Here is a 24,217-nt window from a genome sequence, read left to right as displayed (position 1 = left end):
GTCCGCCTGCCGATGCAGGGGATACGGGTTCGTGCCCCGGTCCGGGAGGATCCCATATGCCGCGGAGCGGCTGGGCCCGTGAGCCATGGCCGCTGAGCCTGTGCGTCCGGAGCCTGTGCTCCGCAACGGGAGAGGCCACGACAGTGAGAGGCCCACGTACCGCAAAAAAAAAAAAAAAAAAAAAAAGACAACTGCATAAAGCAGTAATTATAAATCTCTGTTGATGGGCACATAACGTATGAAGATGCAATCTTTACAGCAATAACAGCACAAAGGAGGATAGGAAAGCAGATACATAGGACCAATGTTTTTGTATGCTATTTAAATTAAGCTGGTATTAACGCAAACCAGATGGGTGTAAGTTGTTAACTGTAATACTCTGAGCAACCACTAAGAAAATAACTAAAAAATAAATAAATAAAATGATAAGACAAGAGAATTTAAAATGTACACTAGAAAATCTATCTGGTTAACATAAAAGAAGGAAGGCAGTGATGGAGGAATAGAGGAACAAAAGAAAAAGACATGGATTTGTCCGTTTTATTTTTTTGATTCCACACATAAGTGAAAACCTACATTATTTGTCTTTCTCTGATTTACCCTCTAGGTCTATCCATGTTGTTGCAAATGGCAAAATTTCAAACTAATATAACACAGAAACTTGGGACGTCCCTGGTGGCACAGTGGTTAAGAATCCACCTGCCAATGTAAGGGAGACGGGTTCGAGCCCTGGTCCAGGAAGATCCCACATGTCGCAGAGCAACAAAGCCCCTGTGCCACAACTACTGAGCCCGCTTGCCACAACTACTGAAGCCCGCGTGCCTAGAGCCCATGCCCCACAACAAGAGAAGCCACCGCAATGAGAAGCCCGCGCACCGCAACAAAGAGTAGCCCGCACTCGCAGCAACGAAGACCCAATGCAGCCAAATAAATAAAATATGTAAATAAATAAATTAACGGAAACAAAAAAAAAAAAACAGAAACAGACTCACAGTTACAGAGAACTAATAGTACCATAGCGGTGAGAGGTGGGGGAGGGACAAGATAGGTGAAGGGGACTGAGAGGTGCCAACTACTAGCTATAAAATAAATAAGCTACGAGGATGTAAAGTACAGCACAGGGAATATTGTTAATATTTTATAACTTTACACAGAGTGTAATCTATAAAATTATCAAATCATGATGTTGTATGCCTGAAACTAACATAATACTGTAAGTAAACTAATATTGACACTTCAATAAAAAAATAAATGCGGACAAAGGAAAGTCTTCCTTAAGTAGAATGCCAACTAATAAATACAGATTGATGGCATCTGACCAAAAAAAGACATAGAGAACACAAATAACACAACACCATACATAAGTCCTCTCTTATCAATAATGGCACTATACGTACAAGGTTAAAAGTAAATTAAAAGGTAAAGATTGGCAGAAGGTATTAGAAAAAGAAAAACCACATGATCCAACTATATGCTGTCTACAAGACACACTTTACATTGAAAGGTGCAAAAAGGTTGAAAGTAGGATGGAAAAGATATCCAATGCACACGGTAACCAAAAGAGATCCAGACTGACCGCATGAGACAAAGGAGACTGAAGGCAAACATTTCTACTAGAAACAAACAAAAAAATTAATAGAAACATTTTATAAGGATAAAGGGGTCATTCCATCAAGAAGATGCAACAACTATAAACATATGTGAACTTAACAACAGAGCCCCAAACACATAAAAGAAAAACTGACAAAACTGAGGGGAGAAAGGGATGATTCAACAGTAGTAGTTGGAGACTTTGATGCCACACTTTTAATAATGGACAGAACAATTAGACTGAAAATTAACAAGGAATATAAGACCTGATTTAAATCACTTAACTATGTAAATACCGTAAACTGACTGGAGCTTATGATAGTAGGGAACACTCCACCCAACCATGACAAAATATTCATTCTTCTCAAGTTCACAAGGAGAATTCTCCAGGAAAGATGATAAGCTACGCCATAAAACAAGTCTCAATAAATTCACAAAGGATCAGAATCAGACCAAGTATCCCCCTGATCATTGATAGAGTAAAAGGAGAAATCAGTAACAGAAGGAAATTTGGGAAATTCCCAAATATGTGGCAGTTAAACCACACACACCTAAATAGTCGGTGGCAAAAAGGAAAAATTACAAGGGAATTATGAGATAGGTTGGGATGAAGGAAAATGCAAACACAACACGCCAAACAGTATGGGATACAACAAAAGCAGTGCTTGGATGGAAGCTGATGGCTGTAAATGCCTGTGTTAAAAACGAATGGTCAGAGAGGTGAAGCATTGGTGGGTCTGAACGTGAGGAAGTGGACCCTGAGCCAAGGAACGCAGGCCGCCTCTAGCAGCTGGAAAAGGCAAAGTAACAGATTCTGCCCTGAAGCCTCCTGAAGAAACCAGTCCTTGATGTGATTAGCTCCTGAGACTGAGGTGGGGTTTCTGACCTCATAGTACACTTGTGTTGTCTTAAGCCACTCGGTTTGTGGTAATGTAAGGCAGCAATACAAAACTAACACAATACGAAACTTACCTGCCATCTGTTTTTCTTTTTTTCTCATTGGGTTTGTGTACAATGACTCTCAAACAGACCAAGCACAAGAACAGACCTTTCTTAATGTCTCATTCACAGGTGCCTTAACCACGGAAGGCCGAGGACAGCTGCAGAGAGTTTGTAGAACTACCGTGTGTGACAGCTTCCACTGTGTATGGCGGTCACGCACCAGTTAGTAAGAACAGCATGGCCTCGGCCTTTGTGACCACTACATCATAATCACACACGTATAAGTCTTATTAACCACTGGGCTTTTTAAAATCCATGTCGTACTGACATATGATGACTTCCACTTAGTGAATAACTTAAATTCTTTTCAAATTTTAAAAGATAAATAAACATACAATCATAGGGTTCTAGGTGGATGTGCCTTTCCCATCTTCTAGAGAGCTAAACCCTCTTGAGAGTTAGTTTCCCCATGCCTCAGGCTTTATGGATTAATGCTAAATCCCTACATTCTCATGCCTTTTGAATAAGTGCAAACCAGAACGTGTCCTCCAAGAATGCAGAAAAAGTTTCCATCTAACTTCATCCTAGAGATCTAAGATTGATGAGAAAGAACATGCAAATTGCCAGGAAAGTGGATTTGGAAAAGGAAAAATGCAGGAAAGACTGACAGTGGACATGAGTTCTTTCAGGTGTTGCCTTAGAATCCCATGTGTTGGGTGGGTATATCCATCAAACCCCTACTCGTTCAGGCATCATTTCTAACACTTCACCTTAAACCCAGAGACGTGCAGTTGTAAAGATTTCCTTCCCCACGCAAATCAACAGCTTCCATTCCTTTTTTCAAGACCTTCCTTCAGCGGCTGCTCCTGCTTCTCCTGTATTTCTATCCTCCCTGTGGGTACGACGGAATCCAATACTGAATGTATCACCAGTGGTGCGTGCATTAGTATGAAGGCCGTGCCAAAAACAGTTTTAATTTAGCACAGTGCAAATCATTAAGGAACCTAGGAAATGCACTGAAATGAGGAGAAAGAAGCACACAGTCCTCCTCCTTCAAAGACACACAAGCCATTGTGTCACCAGCATAATTCTTTAGCTGTTATGTATGTTTCCATTCATTTATTTTTCGGTGTGGGTGGGGTGGAGGAATGTCAGACAACTCAACTGTAAAGAGATGACAGGGGTTAAGACTGGAGAAACTTATGCTATGATCCTGCTGGTACAGCCCTGGGCATCCACGCTCTACGTCCTGGGCCAGTCTGCCTGTGAAATCTGTAAAATATTGGTCCACATCACTTGATCTCTTCACAGTATCAAAAATCCTAAATTTCTGGGTGCATTAGTTTGCTCTGGCTCCAATAACAAAGCACCACACAGTGGGGGGCTCAAACAACAGAAATTTACTTTCTCACTGTCCTGCAGGCTGGAAGTCTGAGATCCAGGTGTCAGCAGGGCTGGTTCCTCCCGAGGCCTCTCTCCTGGGCAGAAGGCTGTCTCCTCACGTGGTCGCGCGCGCGCGCGCGCGCGCGTGCGTGCGTGCGTGTGTGTGTGTGTGTGTGTCTCCTAATCTCCTCTTTTTGTAAGGTCACCACCCATACTGGATTAGGACCCACCTTAATGACCTTATTTTACCTCATTACCTCTTTAAAGACCTTGACTCCAAATACAGCCCCACTCTGAGGTCCTGGGGTTCAGGGCTTTAAAATATGCGTTTTGGTGGGACGCAGTTTAGCCCACAACGCTGAGTTACAGATCTTCATCTACTTAGTGTGTCTTCCTATCAAAGGCAAGGGCAACCCATTAAAAGTACCCTTCTATGTCTTGTTTTTTCTAGGTTACTAAGAATGTAACCCAGAAATAAGGGTCAAAATTTCTTTTAAAGAACATCTGTTTACAAGGTGCACATTGGTTCACGTAGCTCAGATGTCATTTAACGCTACCCAGGATTTCTGCAAAGACGAAAAAGCAGTAAGGCGTGCTTCCCCCTCCCACGCAGAGTGTACCTTTGGTGACGTGGGAGCTTTCCTGAGCAAAGAAGGCAGAGCTCGGTCACCACAGGGAGAGCTCAACTGACCAAGCCTTCCAACTGCAGGGGCTCCGAGAGCTGAGCAGTGACAGTGCCCATCCTGTTCTCAAACAGAACTGGCTTTTAGTCCAGAAAAGCTCCAAGGACCTGGGGAACGACAGCAGGTGAGAGAGGTTGCCTCTCTGGGGGCAGGCAGAGGCTCCTCGGACACAGAATTAAGGCTGGCCTCTATTCATCTCCTGACTCGCGTGGGTATATGGCCTTACACGGTGTTACTCCAAGTCAGACAAAGGACACGAAAGAAATCCATCAGGCAGTCACGTATTATTTTCATGGCCCTCTCTGGGACTTGCATGGACCTGGGAAGTAGACTGAAAGAGTGAAAAATTCTTGTCAGGTTCAAAGATTATTGGATTTAGGTGGAAAGACATGTACATATGCCAAGAAACGGAAAATCTCATCAGCTGGGCGGGAAAAGGCTTTCTCTAATGGACAGGCACCTCTCGATCCCCAGAACATTCACAGAGATGTTTAAGGGAAGGCAGGGTACTGAAGCTGTGTTTGTGTGTTATCTACTACTTTATTACTTGTACCCTTTAATGGAATTTGGCCGACTGGGGCAACAATGCTGTAAATAAACTTTGAAATACACACTGGAATTACTCATTTTCACTAACAACTTAAGACTACATTATTGCAACTCTCTTGGAACAGTCAAGTGAACTTTGCGTTCATCATAAACTTCATTTACTAGGCTTAAAATGATCTCTGGCTATTCAGAAAGGTTCTGCGTCTTAATTCAGACGAGGGAAGTATGGAACAAAGAAATAAAACATACTAGCTTTATAAATGGAGCTTAACAAGCACAAAGGTGTTTCAGTTGATTAAAAAATGTGTAAACAGAGTCAAACACTGTCATGGCCTCTTAACAGTGATGACTAACGTCTACCAGATTTGTCAACAGAATAAGCAGAAATTAAGTGTTTAAGGGACAGCCAGGCTTTTTTAAAAACCCAGTGTACAGGAGCCAACTCAGCACACAAGCAGCCGCATCCGTAATATTAAGCACCCGTGATACGCGGCCCCCGTGTGTGTCGGTGACGCGAGAAGAGCGGAGGGTGCAAAAGGGCTGGAACCCCAGGGCACCGCAGGCGGAGAGGCGGGGCCCGGGGCAGAATGATGCTCCTGGCGCTCCCAGACTGGAGATTCCCATCATCAGGAGGAGGTGGGTGGGCACGCTGGGAAATAAGACAGCTCTATAGGTGCGGGATGGGTTTTGTGAACATGAGTCTGGGTATCTAGCTTCCATGTATGAGATCTGTATCTGGGGAAACACGTTCTGATTATCCGAGTACCGGACACTTACATTATTTTAGGCCCTTCTTTTACACGCTAGTGTCCACGCCAATCAGTAATGACGTGGACAAAGTTCAGGCAGCTGTCAGGTGAAAGAGCAGGGCCCACGGCGATCCCTGCCGGAGTAGCAGGAGTATGTACGTGTCGGATCATTTTCCGATCCGGGACAACGGCCACACACCCCCAGCCAGCTCCCAGCCTGTAAGCTGCAGCCATCCACGCCACCAACAGTGCCTTTGTACGGCATCCCCTGCCTGTGAGGCTGGGCAATGGCTGGGAGGTGAGGCCTACGTCCCTGCGTCTGGCACAAGGCTCACCACGCCCCGTCCCCTTCCTGAGACCTCTGCTGCCACCTGTCACCGGGCAAGGAGCCTCTTCCCCAGGCCCTGCTCTCTGAGACGTACACACAGCGCCCTGCTGGCCTGGGATCCTCGCAGCCCTCCCTGCTGCCCCACCCAGCCGACTCCGACGGCCCTGCCCCAGGCTGGGAACGGACCCAGTCTCCCGGGAGGCACCCTGAACCTAGCCGGCTTCCTCTGCCCGGCTCCCAGCGAACTGGGTCAGCTCAGCAGATCGTGTCAAGGCAGCAGGACAGGAAATGTCTGCCCCCTGCAGCCCGCCTCCACGGCACCCCTGCGTGGCCTTGTATCCCTGCCCTGCACGGGTCTCGGTACCCGGCGTCTGGTGGGCCTGCTAGGAAAGCCTGTGGGACTCAGGAAGCGAAGCAGGGCCCTGAACACCTCTCTCTCCTTGACGGCCTGGGTGGATCCGTCCTGTAACGCTTTTCCGAAATCCCCTTTGAACGTAAAGCTTTATCCCCAGATAAATGCTCAACAGCCAGGCGGACGGACCTGGCTACAGGCTGGCAGCGTTGAGCCACATTAACTCCTTGGGCGGCTGGCCCAAACCACCCAGAAGCCAACTCGAAATGTTTTCACGAGGCTGCTCTCAGACTGGTTAAACAAGATGAGTGCCGAGATACGGCTCGAACTTCCAGAAAGGAACGCGTTCGTCGGGCTGCACCTGGCAGACCCAGAGATGATTTACATTGTTTGTGTTATGACCACACAGACGAGCATGCACACACACACATAACTACATGGGAGGGGGCATCCGATGCGCGACAGGTAGAGTCGAGGGTTATTTTTATGGGCATGAAGGCCTTTTCTCTTGGGAAGTATTTAGGGACCAGCTGACACCCAGATTCCTCCGACAAGGGAACGTAGGACCATTCTGGGGATAAACTCCTGGGGAGCTGTATCCTCTCGTCAAAGCCTTCTTCACACACATACAACGGGCATGGAACATGGCTTGTAATCTCGCCAACACGAGCACCAAAATTCAACAGCTGCCACTGACGTTTCTGGAACTGACGGAACTGCCCGTGAGCACGCCTGAGTCTGGTGAATCACTGCCTCTTTTTCTCGAGCTGCGAGAGGAGGCGGGGGCAACACCTGTCGGGCACTGCCTCTGAGGTTAAGTCACTTGACCTCAGGAAGCCTCGCTTCCCTACCTGCAAAATGGGCAAAGCCGAGACGGCCAGCGCGGGGTGCCGTCGGCCTGCTGCCAGGGACACAGCCGAGGCGGGCAATGTGAGCCCGGCGGCGCGGGGCTCGCGGTGAAGGCTCGTGGTAAATATTCACCGTTACCACAGAGGATGGAGACGGAGGGCCTGAAGAAAGGCGGCGGCAGCTGAAGGACACAAACGTGGCTCTGAATATTGAGGAATCAGTACTGGCATGTTGGGAGGGGAGGGGGGCGGGAGGACCGGAAGACAGGAAGGTCCCTGCCAGTCTCCAATGCGGGCGGCTCACGGGGCACGCAAGACGGCAGATGTGGCCAAGAGCTCTGGGCTCAGCTTGAAACCCGGGGCTTGGGTGCGACCTCTGGGTGGAAGAGCCCGCGGGCACCGGGAAGAGTGGACGGAGGCCCGAGAGCAAGAGCGGTCACTGAGGCCGTGCGTCCACAAGAGATCTCCGAGAGACGGGGTCCACAGCCCAGTCCAGGGCCCCACACAGAGGCGGAGAGGAGGACAGACAGACAAGGAGAAGTGAAGCCACGTAGATAGATCCCCCAGGACGGAGCGGGGCAGTGGCCCATGATGCAGAAAGTTCTGGAAACATAAGAAAAGATGCCGAGTGGTCTGGCATCACGGAAGTCACTGCTCCCTTCGTGCAAATGACGTCCACGGGACGCAGGCGGAAGGCAGTTTGTGTGCAGGACACGGCAATGAGGGAGCAGAGGTTTTGTTTATTTTTTTTAAATTTATGGCTGCGTTGCATCTTTGTTGCTGCATGCGGGCTTTCTCTAGTTGCGGTGATCAGGGGCTACTCTTCGCTGCAGTGAGTGGGCTTCTCATTGTGGTGGCTTCTCTCGTTGCGGAGCAGGGCTTTAGGCGTGTGGCTCAGTAGTTGTGGCTCGTGGGCTCAGTAGTTGTGGCTCGCGGGCTCTAGAGCACAGGCTCAGTAGATGTGGCACATGGGCTTAGTTGCTCCACGGCATGTGGGATCTTCCCGGACCAGGGCTCGATCCTGAGTCCCCTGCACTGGCAGGCAGATTCTTAACCACTGCGCCACCAGGGAAGCCCGAGAGGTTTTGTTGAAATGACAGATGTAGCACACTTTATGCTGAGGTACAGAAGCATCAGAAGAAGAAGAAGAAGAAGGAGGAGGAGGAGCTGCTTACACCCAGAAGAGAAGGAAGCCTTTCCTCCGGGGAGGAAGGGAGGGCCAGGGCCGAGCCCGGGGGGCGGCACCAGTGATGGGAAGGACAAAAGGATGCCTGCAGCGTCCTGCAAACTCACCCCAAACTAGGGCACCGACGAAGAGGCCAGTGTTAAAGCACACCCTCAAATTCAGGACCCTGACTGTACTCCCAGCCCAACGAGCAGAAACGATATTGTAAATGTCAAGACAGATACACCACCCTTATTATTCAGTATTACAGGTGCGATTACATAAAGATATGAAGTTCACAGAAGGGCCATCTGCTCACTGAGTGAGGATGTTCCTTTACGTGATCTAATGATAAATATTAATGGTATTAAGAAGGGCTGCATCATGTATCTGGATGATTAAATCTCTTTTGCAAAGTCACGTTAAACAGTGCCGTAAGGGCCTTGGGTCAGCTAGCACGTGATCTTGGATCTGACTGCTTTTATATCTTAATGAGATGCTGAAGTCCCAGAAGACGTCCCACACCATCTGTGATGTGCTGAAGGTGGGAGCGGGCAGGACCCTGGGGAGAACACCAGGGGATGGGGAATTTCACCAAGTCAGCAGGCAGAGCAAGTACCCCGGGGCGCAGTGAACCAAGCTTCATCCAAGCAGCACCTAACGTTTTCCGTCAGCCAAGGGGGTTGTGGGCAGTCTCCTCATCGCCCGTCTGAGATAAAACTAAAGCACTCGCCATCAGCTACCTGGCCTTTAAGGGAGGACTCCCACTGGCACCTGTACCAGTGAGGGCTGCCCGGCAACAGAGGCGTCTGGGAGTTCTGACACGACACCAGTGCTGCCCACACAGATACGTGATGAAACAACCAAGTAGGAGAGACCGGGCCTGATTTTCACTGGGCTCTCCAGCCAGCTCGCTGGGTTGTCCAAGCACATCTCAAAGTCGACTAGAATTCCACTCTGAAAAGCCAGTCACTTGAACCTACCACTTTAAAAGCTGATGTGTGGTCATCAAGATGTCGGTACCAAGGTCAAAATACACGGTGGCACAAGGCAGTAACTCAGCTGGTTTGAAGTCTGCCTTGATTATATGTAGTCATCATGCAAAAAAATAAATGTTGTCAATGCAACCAAAGGAAATGCTTTGCGGTAAGATAAATAAGGGAAATAAGAGATGCAGAGAGAAGACAGGAACGTACTAGGGGACCGACTGAAATTCATGACTATGTGTGGCCAGAACAGAAATACGAATAACATCTTGCTGGCACAAAACATTTCTTCAGTAACCAAGTGACTTTCCTTTTTTTAAAGCAAGAGCAGAAAGGTTTCCAAGCCACTGAAATTGAGATGAACAAGGGAAAGAGAACCCCGTCTAGGTACGAACAGGTAGCCCCCAGGGCCCTCACGCCAGGGACTGCACCAGCCCAGGGAACGTGGACAACATGCGGGCATCCCTGTTAATACCCATCTCATTACTTCACTCCAGCTCAAGCGCCAACCTCAGGTTTCCCTGGACCCTGGCAGCTGACAAGGAGTAAGGGATGAGAGCAGCCCCGGCCCGCAGCTGCAGACATCTGCTGAGAGCTGCAGAAGAACCAGTCACGGGTGCCCGGGGCTCAGCTGACGGGCTCCAGAGGGACGTGGCGGTCGCCAGGTCTAATCAGCACACCGCATGAGATGCAGGGATCGGTGTGGGTGGCTACTTTGGTAAGTCATTTAGGAAGCTTTTCTTTCTTTTTTCTTTTTTTTTTTTTGAGTGTGATCTCCTGACTAAATATCAGCTGCCATTTTAAGATTCCACCAAAAGAAAATTTGGTACACGAATGTCTTTACAAATCCTGGGGCCCAGGTCCAAACGCACTGTGAGAAAAAGACAAGGAAGTGGATAGAGAGGATGAGAACAGTGAAGGGGTCTCTTCTTTTCCAACTGTCTTCTGCTATCACACGACACCAGGGAATGCACCGCCACCTAAATTCTCCAGGGAGCCGAAGGCTCTGGAACTGTTTATTTTACACTGTTCACGCGAATCTTGTAAAGATGTACGTTTTATATTCTTGTCTCTTTAAATAGAATCGACTGATGACTACTTCATAGTTTGGTTTTGTTTTTCAGGGGTTCGTGCTTCAGGCTTAATCCTCCCATTCCTTTTTTTTTTTTTTTTTAACTTTTTTCAAATACATAGAAAAGTCGAAAGAAGCACAGAAAAGACCCATATAACCTACATCTGTAAGCAATAAACCTAAAAATTTGCAGATACTCTGCCATTTATTCCTTTATACCTCTGCATGCTTCTCCATCAAATAAAGACACTCTTCTACACAGCCATGACTACTAGCACCAGAACCGGCCCATCAGCAACGACTGAATGACATCATCTAATTAGCCACTGCACACCGCATTCTCCAACTGCCCCAAAAATGTCTTCTATAAGATCTCCCCCCACCCCAATCTAAGATCCGCTGCATTTGGTACTCAGGTCCCTTTAACCTCCTGTAAACTAGAGCACCCCACCCCAGTCATTTCCCGTGACATCGGACACTTTCAACAGTCCACCCAGCGACCTTGCAGAATGCCCTGCATTCTGGATCTGGCCGGTCCGTTCCTCCGTCCCTCCAGACTAGAAGGGACACCTAGAAGTTCGACTGGACTCAGGTAAACTGCCGTGGCAGCACAGGGCAGCCAGCGGCTCCCCCGCTGACACAGCTGCGCAGGATGCGTCGGTTAAGTGGTGGCCCTCAGAACTGTCCATCACGAAGCTGCGTGTCCGCCTGTGCTGTGTGTCAGCACCCTGTCGGGGTGGCACTCTGGCACTGTCTGAACACCCTCGCCCCCAGTGAACCCAACGGTCCTGGTTTCCACCAGTGCCGCCTGTCTGAAGCATGGACAGTGAGGCCTGCAAGACGGCGACCTGACGAATTCGACCATTCTTTCCATATTAACTGGCATTCTCCTGCTGCCCGTGTCTCCCCTCTCTTTTCTTTTAAGGATCATGACTCACAGATTGCTTTTTTAAAAACTTAGGAGTCTTAAAATCCATCACAGTCATTATTCCTTTGATTTCCACTCACCCTGCCTTTCGCCAGTGGGACCCCCTGCCCTGCCTCTGGAAAGGTGCCCACGCTCATCTTGGGTTTCACAGGCCCCAGTCTGGAACTGGCCTCTTCTCCCCAGAGTCTCGGTTCCTTTCCTTGGGTATGATATTTAGAAATCCAGAACTTAGCTGCTTTTAAGCAGCCATGAATGCTGCTCCGATGGCATGGGGAAAACATATAAATGGTGGGGAACACAGAACCACATTGACAAATATACGGCTCTGCTGGAAAGGTTTACGTGGCAAAAGTGGACGCGGCGCAGGCAACCGTATCTGCTTTGATGAACATATGCTTTCTCATGAGTCTGATGGCAAAGGTGGGGATGCCCTTGGACCCCGTCCCCTAACACTGCTGGCAGAGATCAGGGCACGTGATCCAAGTCAGGCAGAGCTGCAGGGATGCAAGGGGGTCCATCTCACAGAGCCACCCTGGCTTCCTGAGGGTGAGCAGTGGCCGGGCGGCCCTCCACTTCCCCGCAAGCACCCCTGCCCGGCTTTCTGCCTCATGGTTCAGGCCTTTGGGACGCACAGGCATTACGTCACCGCCGATACCGGGTCCCTCAGGCTCCTGGCTTCTCACTGAAACATCCCATGCACTACCACGGAAGACAAGAGCTGTCTTGATACGACGAGACCTTACTCGAAGGAGGGCACTGACCACATGGAACATCTACCCCAAAAGGCCGTGAGTTGGTGCAGTATGCTCTTGGCAGAAATGGCTGAGGGAGGCCAAGTGAGGCACGGGCACGAGGTCTGGATCAGAGGGAATACGAGGGCTGGAGAACAAGCGAGGTGGCAGGAGTAGGAAACCAGCAGGCCAATCCGGAACGCGGAACATCCTCTGAGAGAACCAGCCCGCGCTCTTCCAAGAGCCCCTCTCACGGCGAAAACACAGGCCATGCAGCTAGGGGATGGGGCGAGGTTTTCTCGTTCAAAACAGGCTAAAGGGACTTGACTACCATCTGGAACCCAGTGTGGAAAACACCAGAGTACTATCCACCAGGCAGAGATCATCCTCACCCCCACACTTCAACACCATCGTTAATAACAAGTCTTTCTTTTTTTTTTTTTTAACTACGACTCTCTGCGTGATCAAAACAAGCGCTTCTCTGCTTCAGAAAGCGTGTGTACTGCTCAGCCATCTGTCCTCCCGGTCTGGAATACCCACCGTCCTCCCATCTGCCCTCGAGAGCACAACCTCCCAGTGATTTCAGTGCAAGTGGCTACCCCGCCCCTTCTCCTGCCCTTGCCGCGCTGACCGCCAGCAGTTACTCAGAGATTCACGCGTGTGCTGTGTCCCAGCCGGACTCCAAGACCACTACGAAGAAGAGACTTGCTGTGAACCCCCTGCAGCCCCCGGCATAGTATATTCCGAACAGATAAGGAATGAGTGAACTCACTCCTCTAGAGCTGCGTCGTCCACCACGGTACCCACAAGTGGCTACTTCAATGAAGTAAAACTAAAAAAGGAAGAGTTCAATTCGTCAGCTGCCCTGGCAGCATTTCATGTCCCTGGGTGCCCACTGTGGCTCCCGTCCAGGGCAGCTCAGATACCGAACATTCCCTCCACGGCAGGCAGCTCTACCGGGTGGACATGCTGGTCCAGAGAGCACAACGGTGCCCAGTTCTCACCAAGGACACGATGATGGCAGCGGAGAGACGGAAGCCTGCCGCTTACTTTGGATGCGTCTCCAAGGCCCCAGATAAGCTCAGGTGCGCAAACTCTCTGCTCTCATGTCGCGTACAGACTGGACAGTGGGCAGACTGGGAGTCGAGAAGACTCTGCTTTGCCTCTGGATCCAGCCCTGGTCTCTAGGCCTAGAGAGGTGAGTCAAGGGACATCAACTGGCCAGCCCAGTGCCAGGAGCCAGGCCGATGGAACTGCCCTCCAGGCAAGGGCGTGGGGCAGACCGTCCTCACCCCAGGTGTGCGCCCCTCTCTGCGCAGACACTAAGCTGCTGACCGCAGGCAGCAGAGCGAAGGATGTGTGGGAGCCGCACCTTGAAGGCAGGTGGGCACGTACCTGCCAGACACTCAGAACGCACGTTGAGAGGTGTTAGGATGGCCGTCCACCTCGGCAAAGCCAAAGGGGGAAGACATTTCTGGAGCAGAAATGCATGTGTGTCACAATTATTATGTTCTCAAGAAAATTCTCCTTAGACACCCCAAAGGCAACTTTAAACCACAGACCAGCATTGCCCCCCCCATTTTAACACAGTTAAATGAAGCTTTTAATATACGAAATGCCAGAATTATGAGTCACCGGTATTCACATATAGCTGACAGTGAGAGCTTTATCTTCTACTGTAAGCCATTCTGCTATAACACTACTGCACCTTCCAGCTACAGGCTAGGTATCCATCACTTTTCAAACATCTCAAACAAAGCTGTGAAAAGTCACCTGGGCACCTGTGTAATGAGTGCTTTTGGTGGACGTTTCTTGGGGGCATCATCTCCCTTGCTCTTTTACATTGCATTAAATCTCCATCTACCCCTGAAATAGGACACAGTGTAATGGATAAATTATAGTAGCTTTAAAAATGAAAGAAAAAATAAAGGAACAGAATCAGAGAAAGCAGAGAATAATCAGAAAGACAAAAGTGACCAAAGAATCCCACACACACAGCTTTCCAAGGAGAAGAAAGGAAAAACAGGTTCGAGAGAGGGGGAAAAAAAAAGTTTGCACAGCTAAGATTCTAAATAAAAGCACACGACGAGGAGGACGAGGAAGCTAGGAGGAAGCAGGGAACGGGCACTCCACACCTGCACTGACAGAAACCTGCTGAAGGTTTTAGTCGTGTTACCAGTTGGACCAAACTCCCGTTGACCTGCAGAATTTTGCAACTTTGATCTCACCTTCCTGTTAATCTAGAAATGGGAGCAGCTGTGATGCGTAAGAACCACTAACCACAAGAACACGGGAAAGGCTGACACGGCTCAGGTCTATTAGGAAGCACGGCCAACGGGACCTGAATTTACCCACCTCGGTCCCCCCTCGAGTGCTTTCTTATTCCTGATGAATTTCCTGACATTCAACAGAGTCCATGGGTACGTACCTTCGCCTGCCCCTACCAGCGTCTTACTCCAAACTGAGGAAGTACAAGTCAGGGCCCCCTTCTGCGTGGGCTCTGCTCGGCCACAAGGCCTCAGACTGGCCTCCGAATTTCCACCACCTCCTGTGCAAATGTAGAAGGGACCTAAATGTCGCCTGGTAAGGTGACATCAAACGCGAGCGTGTGCCCTTAGTTCCGGGGGTTGGGGGCAGGGCAGAGAGAAGGGGAACGTGCCGTAGCACAGGTACCCTGACATCCGTGACGAGACCCCAAGGCACACAACAAGCCAGGGACGGGGTGAGGGTGTCTCCGGGAGCCCCAAGGGCAGACAGTAACCTCACACCGGCCATCCCGAACGAGCGTTTATTCTGCTCTACCTTCCTGAGACTCTCTGGGAACGTCTGGACTGAGTCACGTTACAGGATAGGAACCCATGGACGCCGAAAACCTCATCATCTCCACTTTTAAACCTCGTATGTGTTACACAGGGTCAAATACAATGTACAAAAGCTCTTCCGAAAACTCATCTAGGGCGTGTGCTACAGCTGTACAGGGAGATCCTGTGCTTGTCATCAGCTTTGTGGAGGTCCCAGCGCCCACAGAAACCAGCGTAGGTGAGGTGAGCCAGAGGACGACGGGTGACAGCGGATTCCGAGCAGACTGGGCAGGGCTGCGAGCTGCTTCGGTCAACAATGGATCCCTGAGCCCCAGGAGCACCACCAAGGTCCCACCTCCACCCAGAGTTCACGCTGTACCCTGGGCCCCGGACGGAGAAACGGGCACTTCCACACGGTCTCAAGTGCTATGATTAATATTTGGCAAGCAGGAAGCTAAAGGAGTACAAACAGGTACAGGACAGGGGATCTATTCCTCTACGTGAAGGTGAAGTAAAAGCCAGGTGTCACCCATTAAAATCCTGCCATCTCTGTGTGTTTATGGAGACGTGGTCAATTATAATCGACACTGCAAAGAGTCGTATTTCCCCTCACAGATCTATCGTATTATTTTTCTGCTTATTTTTTAAACATTTGAAAATAAGCTTTTTATTTTTCCTGGCTGATTCTTTAAGGATTTAATTACTGTAACAGACTCCTAGAAAGCATATTTTATCTATACCACATTTTACATATATCAGCATTCCTAATTCTGAATATTCTTAACATCCACCCTCCATCTGGCCCCGTTATCAACAGCAGGCATCAGTGAGTTGCTTCCTAAGGCTCTGTACCTGGGTTGTCCCATACGGTAGGCACTGGCCAAACGTGGCAAGTGAACCCATGAAATCTGGCTAGTTTGAGCTGAGATGCCCTGTGAGTGTAAGATACACACAAATTTCAAAGGCTAGGTAACAAAAAGGAACGTAAACTATCTCAACTATTTTTTTTTTTTACTAATCATGTGTTGAGTAACAATATTTTGGATGTGTCAGGATAGGAAAAATAGTACCATTCAAGTTCATTTCCTCTGTGTCTTCTTGCTTCTTTAATATTGCTATAACAAAATCTTACGTGGTGCTACTCCTATCAGATAGCAGGACTCTGGACCACCAACTTTCTTGTCTCTTAAAGAGAATGGTCCGGGCTTCCCTGGTGGCGCAGTGGCTGAGAGACCGCCTGCCGATGCAGGGGACACGGGTTCGTGCCCCAGTCGGGAAGATCCCACATGCCGCGGAGCGGCTGGGCCCGTGAGCCATGGCCGCTGAGCCTGCGTGTCCGGAGCCTGTGCTCCGCAACGGGAGAGGCCACAACAGTGAGAGGCCCGCGTACAGCAAAAAATTAAATAAAAAATAAAAAATCTTATCCTTGTTCATAAATAATCTCAGTCCCCTTGGTCTCTGTCTCTAAATGGCATTTGAGGGTCAAAATTACTACCTAGCTCACAGCTAATTGTTACCTCTGTCAACAAAAACAGATTCCAAAAATTGAAAGGAAAACAGCATCAAACATTTCAAAAGCACTAGAAAGTAACCCTGGGTTTCTGGTCAACATTTCTGCAAATATCTCCACTAACTTCCTCATTCTCCTCCGGTTAAACAAGTTTCCCCATGCAACTCTTTATTTTCAATTGCACTTCCCTGAGAATACAAGGGTTGGGGCTACATTAACAAACAGAACTTACTAGGGAAATGGATTCACAATTCTGAAAAGCAGGCCCACCTAAAAACACCTCATAATAAACTGAGGATACATTGTTATGCAAACAACAGACAACTGAAGTCAGGTGCTTAAGAATTAGAACAGGTATAATCAAGTAGATTAAATGAGGTAAAGGAGCACATTCTGGAAAGTGGTGTTTTATACCAGACATTTTGTTAAAAAAAAAAAAAAAGAATAAGCAAAGGTGCCTTTCTGATAAAGTTCTGCAAGGCCTTACCGCCTCAAAGAGTCAGGGTGAAATGAGGTAAAGGGCAGAGAACGAAGCGGGAAAGAAGAGCCAGCTCTTATCTTCCCAAAGGCCACTAATTCTTGTTTCTCTGACCAGTTCAGAGGACTGGGTAACAGTGCCAGACCAATGCCTGATAAACTTTAAACGTGCCTGAACTAGCCAAGAGGAGACCCTGGTTGATAACTGCCCCTGCAGGCACCGCCACATAAGTCACATTCATGGCTCCGGGGAACAGGTATGTGTGCACCTTGAGTGGGGATGAAGCATCAAGCTCATTGAGAAGTCTAACAAATTGAATTTTAATGGGACACCTCAGTTTGTATTAAAATTCATAAGACTCGCAAAACATGTTCTCTGGACTTTTCATTACAGCATAAGGAATTTATCTGACAATTTAACTTGACCACCTGAGCAGGAAAACTCACGTCTCCAAACTCTACTTACGAATCCCAGATGCTTTTTGAAATTGAGTCATTTCAGATTTAGTAGCTGCATACACTGTTCTACCTCTATGGGAATTTATTTTCCCCCTTAGGAATTCATTCGTTTGTATCTCTGGGTCCATACAAATAAGACTGTTTTTTGTGTGCCTTTAAAAAATCAGTGCCATTACTACTGAACCAGTGAGCCAAATGATCATGGGGGCAAGGTCACACTCCCCCTGTAAAATGCGCACGATATCACTTACATTTAGATTCAGATCGATCTGGAGTCATTTCTCAGTTCTGTCCCTTATTAGCTGTGTGACCTTGGGCAAGTAACTTTCCCTCTCTGAGTGGTGCCGATTTTGTTTTTAATTGTCAGTGCAAACATCTCCTCCCACCTTGCAGGATTTTATGAGGGCAGCACTGATGTATGCACACCTCCACCAGGTTAGTAGCCTACGTAAAGCATGCAGACATTTTTCAAGTCCTATGAAGCCCTCCGGAGACAATGAGGTCAGAACGCGTTTCCTAACCCCGTAACACCGCGTAGTGTCATGAAACATACGCCCAAGCTGTAGGGTAGAGTTCACAGCAGTTCTCTGTTGAGTTATAAATGCAGCGTTTTCTACGAATGCTACTTGAATTCGCCTCGGTGGGTAAGTTCATGCCTACCACCATCGACTACGGGGCTGTTCGGCGCGCACAGGATTGTTAACCGCTCAAAGCCACAGCACGGGTGTGCACCTCCAACTCTCCGGCACTTGGGTGAAAATGTAGATTCTGATTGGGCAGCTGTGGGGTGGGGACCCGGGCTCTGCACTGCAAAACTGCTGCTCCCCGGTGATGTCCCTGCTGGGAGTCACTCGGACCAGCCAGACCGCTGAGCACGGCTCCTCCGCCGCCTTCGCGCTACAGATACTTGGGTCTGGAGCAGTCGCGGTGGCGTGGAGCGGTCCTGTGCACCGCGAGAGGTTCCGCCGCATCCCAGCCGCTACCCTCTGGACGCCAGTAAACTCCCACCCTCCAGCTAGGCCACCCCAAACGCCTCCAGACGTCGGCAGAGGCCCCCAAATCGGCGGGTGGAGGACCCTGCCCTGTAGGATGCTACGAGCAAGGTGCGTGCACCTCGGAGCAAGCCGGCAGGGATCCTGGAGGCCGGGGTGCAGACGGGGAAATGGAGGCCCGGCTGCGCGCGCAGCGCCCGCGGCCCCCGAGGCCCGAAGCCAACCTCCCGCCCGCGCGGTGGTCCCCGAGCACCGCGCCCTCACGCACCGCCCCCCCACGCACTCCGTCCCCACGCGCCGCGCGGCCGCCGGAAGTAAGTGCCCCGGGCGCCGTCGACGCCTCAGCCACGAGCGCGGCCGGCCGGACGTGGGCCCTGCACCCCCGCCGCCCGCCAACCCGGGGGCCCCGCACACCGTCCCGCCGCGGCCCCCTCCCCTGAGAGCCTGTGCCCCCCGCCCACACCCTCCCCGGACAGCCCTCGCGGAGGCGGCCGCAGGCTACCCACCCAGAAGGAGGCCGTCCAGGTCAAAAAGCAGGTGGGTGACGGGACGCAGCGGGGGAAAGGGCGCCGCCATTGTGCCGCCGTCTCGGCCGACTTGGGGGTGGGGAAGAGGCGCGCGCACGCGCGCTCCGGGCCTCCCCGCGCGCCCCGAGCCGTGCTGCGCACGCGCCGCCCCCGGCCTCCTCGCGCACGCGCCCCGGGACGCTCTCGCGCACGCGCGCTCCGTGAAGCCCCGTGCGCCCCGAGCCGCTCTGCGCGCGCGCGCCTCAAGCGTCCTCGCGCGGTTCCTCAAAAATCGCGCGCCCTGCGCCTCCGCGGCTCGCCGGCGTCTGGCCTCCTTCCGAGGGTCCTGGAATGCACGACCGGAGCCGCTCCCGCGCACTGTGGGCCGCGCCGGCATGTCCTGCGCACGCGCGCCGAGAACAGTCACCCCAGCCGTCGCCGCGGGGCTAAGAAGCGGCACGCGCGGGCGCGACAGGTTTGCCCGCATCCACACCCCCCCGCCCGCTCACTTCACACCCGTAAACGGGCTGGGACGCTGAGTCAAGGGGCGGAGCAGAGCCGAGTTCCTAATCTAGGTGCCAATGCCTGGCTCGAATTTGGAAAAGGCATGAGGAAGGAGGGAGGGCGTGGAGGGACGACGGCGCATGGGGTTGACGGAAGGAGTGCATAGATGCTCAGGTTGGCATCCTTGAGAGCCACCAAGTAAATGGGTAGCCAGGTGGCCTTAGTTACGGGGACCCCGGTGGCTTCGTCCCGGCCCGGAGCGCCCGTCCCTGGACGCCGGGCAGGTTTCCGTGTCAGTCTTGCCCGCCCGGCTTCCTGCGTGCTTCGTAAGGCGCAGGCGCGCAGGTCTGCATCCTTTCCGCCTTTATCCCCCGAGCGTCCCTGGCTGGTCGAAGCAGCCCCCCCGCCGAAGTTTGATAGGAAAGGGCCGAAATAATACGTTTTAAAATGCCTGGCCGTTTTTCCTTTATGTCTCATCTGTCTTTGATTGCTCTTTTTCTTTTTTCCCCCCAAACTTTCTGAAGGCAACCTGAAAAGCATTCTTTTTTTCGACCAGTCTCAGGAATACTTTCCCCCACCCCGTTTCTATTGTGTTAGTTGGCATTGCATATGCATGTTTAAGCATAAAGATAGGATCTTTCAAGAAGCAGAAATAAGAAAGTTTCAGAGACTTTAAAATCTGAGCGTTGTGTTTCTGGTGAAGTGCGTAAACTGCACTTGGAGGCACCTGAGTTCAGCAAATGTATCAACAATAAGCAGTAAACCTCTGTGCCTTCGTTTCCTCGTGTGTAAAACAGGGGTGTTAAATGACGCAAGGCAGGTCAAGCTGTTGGAACTGGCAAATAGTATATGCTCAATTCATGTATGTCTTTTTAGAGCTGTCGCTGTTAGACACATTCCCTGTTTTTACTCCAATCATGATTTCCCATTGAGGACCCTGGACCTCAGAGAAGGCAGTTCATCAACCAGTTAGTGGAGGGGCTGTGACCCAAGTGTGCTAGGCTCCTGTATCAAAGCACCACAGACCGGGTAGTCTCAACAGCAGGAAGGTATTGCCTCAAGCCAGAAGTCCAAGATCAGGGGGTCAGCAGGGTTAATGCTTTTTGAGGAAAGGATTGGTTCCAGGCCTCTCTGCTTGGCTTGTACACAGCGGCCTTATTCCTCTATCTCATCATATTGTGTTTTCTCTATGCATCTATTTCTGTGTCTAAGTCTCCCCTTTTTATGAGGACATGAGTCATATAGGATTGCCACCCAGACCCATGACTACCTTCTAAGTTCATTACATATGTCAAGACCGTGTCTTCAAGTAAGGGCACACTCTGAGGTACTATGGGTTAGGACTCCTACACTATTTTTTTTTTTTTTGAGGGGGACACCATTCAACCTGCAGAAGATTTATTCCACAAATATCGGGCGCATACTGTGTGTCCATGCTCACCTGCTGGAACCTTTAGAATTCTTGCTCTCAGTTTCTTTCCATTCTTGGAAACAAATGGACACACAAAGGAGAGAGTTCTTTGTCTCTCCCATGGTAACAATGTTGCATCTGTTCATTGCTTAGATAAAAGGAGCATTTTTATTTATTTATTTCGTGCAGTTTTTTTTTTCTGACAAATTGATTAAGATATAATTCACATACCATACAAATCAGCCGTGTAAAAGTGTACATTTTAATGACTTTTAATACAGTCACAGAGGTGTGCATCCTTCCCCATAATATGTCCATGCCACTCTCTCACTTCATCCCAGCTTCCCCTTCCACTGCCCCACGCTCTCAAGTCTGCTTTCTACATCTGCGTCTTTATTCCTGCCCTGCCACTAGATTCATCAGTACCGCTTTTTTAAATCGCATATATATGCATATATATGCATTAAGATACAATATTTGTTCTCCTCTTTCTGACTTACTTCACTCTGTATGACAGACTCTAGGTCCATCCACGTCTCTACAAATAACTCAATTTCGTTTCTTTTTATGGCTGAGTAATATTCCATTGTATACATGTGCCACATCTTCTTCTTTTTTGTTTTTTTCACATCTTCTTTATCCGTTCATCTGTCGATGGACATCTAGGTTGCTTCCGTGTCCTGGCTACTGTAAATAGTGCTGCGATGAACATTGGGGTGCATGTGTCTTTTTGAGTTATGGTTTTCTCAGGGTATATGCCCAGGAGTGGGATTGCTGGATCGTATGGTAACTCTGAGACTGTCCTCAATTCTTTTCATTCTTCTTTCTTTATTCGGCTCCCTGGCAGTTATTTCCACCATTTTATCTTCCAACTCTCTTATCTGTTTTTCTGCCTCAGTTATTCTGCTATTGATTCCTTCTAGAGTATTTTTAATTTCAGTTTTTTGTTGTTCATCACTGTTTGTCTGCTCTTTAGTTCTTCTAGATCCTTGTTAAAAGTTTCTTGTATTTTTTCCATTCTGTTTCTGAGATTTGGGATCATCTTTACTATCATTATTCCGAATTCTTTTTCAGGTAGGTTGCTTATTTTGTCTTCATTTATTTGGTCTTGTAGGTTTTGACCTTACTCCTTCACCTGTAACATATTCTTTTGTAGTTTCGTTTTTGTTTTTTGGTTTTTTTTTTATGTGTGGGACTGTATTCCTGTCTTACTGGTTGTTTGGTCTGAGGCGTCCAGCACTGGAGTTTGCAGGCAGTTGGCTAGAGCCGGGTCATAGTGCTGAGATGAGGACATCCAGGAGGTCTCACTCTGATTGATATTCCCTGGGGCCTACGGTTCTTTATTAGTCCAGTGGTTTGGACTTGGAGCTCCCACCACAGGAGCTCAGGCCCAACCTCCATCCTGGGAACCAAGATCCCGCAAGCTGCACAGTGTCACACACACACAAAAAAAGAGTAAAAAGAAAAAAAGGAGCAGTACAATAACAAAGAATAAAATACAAAATAAAATTAGAAAGATAAAAAATATATTAGGAAAAATCAAAATATAATTGAAACATTTGCAACAGTATAAAACAAAACCTCAACAGAAAAAAGAAAAAAAAACGGGGGGGGGGGTGAGGGGGGACAAGCCAAAAGGAGCAGAACAATAACAAAGTATAAAGAATAAAATAAAATTATAAAAATAAAAGATTTTGGACTTCTCTGGTGGTGCAGTGGTTAAGAATCCGGCTGCCAATGCAGGGGACACGGGTTCAAGCCCTGGTCCGGGAAGATCCCACATGTCGTGGAGCAACTAAGCCCATGTGTGACAACTGCTGAGCCTGCGCTCTAGAGCCCGCGAGCCACAACTACTGAGCCCATGTGCCACAACTACTGAAGCCCACGCACCTAGAACCCATGCTCCTTAACAAGAGACGGCGCAGCAATGAGAAGCCCGTGCACTGCAACGAAGAGTTAGCCCCCACTCACCACAACTAGAGAAAGCCCGCACACAGCAACGAAGACCCAGTGCAGCCAAAACAAAATTAATTAATTAATTTAAAAAAATTTTTGAAAAGAAAAAGAAAAGATTTATAAGAAAAAATAAAGATATAAATGAATCAACAACAGTGAATCAACAAAGTAAAACAGAACCCCAATCTAAAAGAGGAAAAAAGCAAAAAAAAAAACCCCAAAAGCCTTGGCTATGGGGGCGGAGTTGAGGCGGGGGTGGAACTTAGGCAGGGGTGGGGTTCAGGGTGGGGCGGGGCCTCTGCTCAGGACCCGCGTGGAAGGGGACAGGCAGCCTGTGGAAAGGACGGCCTCTGGAGTGGAGTGGGACGGGCCCTGGGTGGGTGTGTGTGGGTGGGGTTTAGGTCCAGCACGTTGGAGGGGGTCTCGGAGGGGGGGTCTCCGAGTGTAGAGGTGGGGCCCTGGGTGGGGTGCAGGGGCGGGGCTTGGGCTCTGAGTGGCAGGAGGGAGGCTCCCAGGGCAGAGGATTAGGCCCAGTAGCCCAACAGGCTTCCCGGTGCCTAAGTGGACAGGGACAGTGCTGGCTGCGTTCCCTTCCGTTCCTCCGCGCCCCCCCCTCCCCCAGGGTCTCCCCCATCCCCGCTGGACCTCTAACCACAGGTGGGTGTAGGAACTCCTCCCCTCCCCCAGCCGCCCCTCGGGGGGTGCCGGTCCCTGAGCTCCGGCCTTTACTTGTGCTCCCCCTTCCCTCCCTCCCTCTCCCTCAGGACCCTCGTGGCTGGAGGGGGCCTCGGTGGGCAGAAGATCAGGCCCGGGATCTCAGCAGGTTCCTGGGGGCCCAAGTGGGCAGGGGAAACCCGGCCACGCTCCCTTCTGATCCTCTCCTCCCAGGGGTTCCCCAATTTCCCCCTTCGGGCGAGGGATCCCTTCCCCTCCCCGAGCCGCCCCTCAGGGCGCCAGTCCCCTCCCACCTTCACTTCTCTTCCCCCCTCCCTTCTCCTCACCCCCAACGTCCTATGCGGTCGCTGGGGGTTCCTGCTGTCCCCTTAGGTGTCCGTGGTCCCCTACCGGTACCTGGTAGGTGCCCTAGTTGCGCGGAGACGCGAATTCTGTGTCCTCCTAGTCCAGTCCGCCATCGTGACTCCGCCCCCCAAAAGGAATATTAAAAAAAAAAACGTCCAACGCCAGGGTGAAGGATTGGAAACAGCAGGGATAATGCAGGAGATCTCCATGTTAGGAAAAGTTGGCTCCTTAGAAGGAGCTTAGGGAGTTGCCTGGGTTTTGAAGCTTCCTAAAGA

General features: G+C 49.9%; 2 protein-coding genes across 11 annotated transcripts in view; one reads left to right on the top strand and one right to left on the bottom strand.

Moving 5' to 3' along the window:
• The window catches only part of LOC308608562 (pseudouridine-5'-phosphatase-like), a 442,308-nt gene extending 422,808 nt beyond the window's left edge, over window positions 1-19,500 (bottom strand). For 3 of the 4 annotated variants that reach the window (XR_014014194.1, XR_014014195.1, XM_081221792.1), the window contains exon 1: window positions 19,052-19,500. Coding sequence is in view for 2 of the 4 variants with exons in the window: in XM_081221792.1 (XP_081077918.1) it covers window positions 19,052-19,448 (397 nt within the window). In the remaining 2 variants the exon portion in view is untranslated. The remainder of the gene's footprint in view (window positions 1-19,051) is intronic. The other variant, XM_081221791.1, reaches the window with a different exon arrangement.
• The window catches only part of LOC308608560 (steryl-sulfatase-like), a 171,738-nt gene continuing 164,603 nt past the window's right edge, over window positions 17,083-24,217 (top strand). For 3 of the 7 annotated variants that reach the window (XM_081221789.1, XM_081221786.1, XM_081221788.1), the window contains exon 1: window positions 18,697-19,082. Coding sequence is in view for 1 of the 7 variants with exons in the window: in XM_081221781.1 (XP_081077907.1) it covers window positions 18,385-18,656 (272 nt within the window). In the remaining 6 variants the exon portion in view is untranslated. Of the gene's footprint in view, window positions 17,132-17,212; window positions 18,657-18,696; window positions 19,083-19,448; window positions 19,527-24,217 lie in introns of those variants that run through there. The other 4 variants (XM_081221781.1, XM_081221783.1, XM_081221782.1 and 1 more) reach the window with 4 other exon arrangements.

Source organism: Mesoplodon bidens (assembly GCF_964165515.1).
Source record: "Mesoplodon bidens genome assembly, chromosome: X".
Taxonomy (NCBI): Eukaryota; Metazoa; Chordata; class Mammalia; order Artiodactyla; family Ziphiidae; genus Mesoplodon; species Mesoplodon bidens.
The sequence above is the reverse complement of the archived record's forward strand: the minus strand, read 5'-3'. Positions and strand labels throughout refer to the sequence as shown.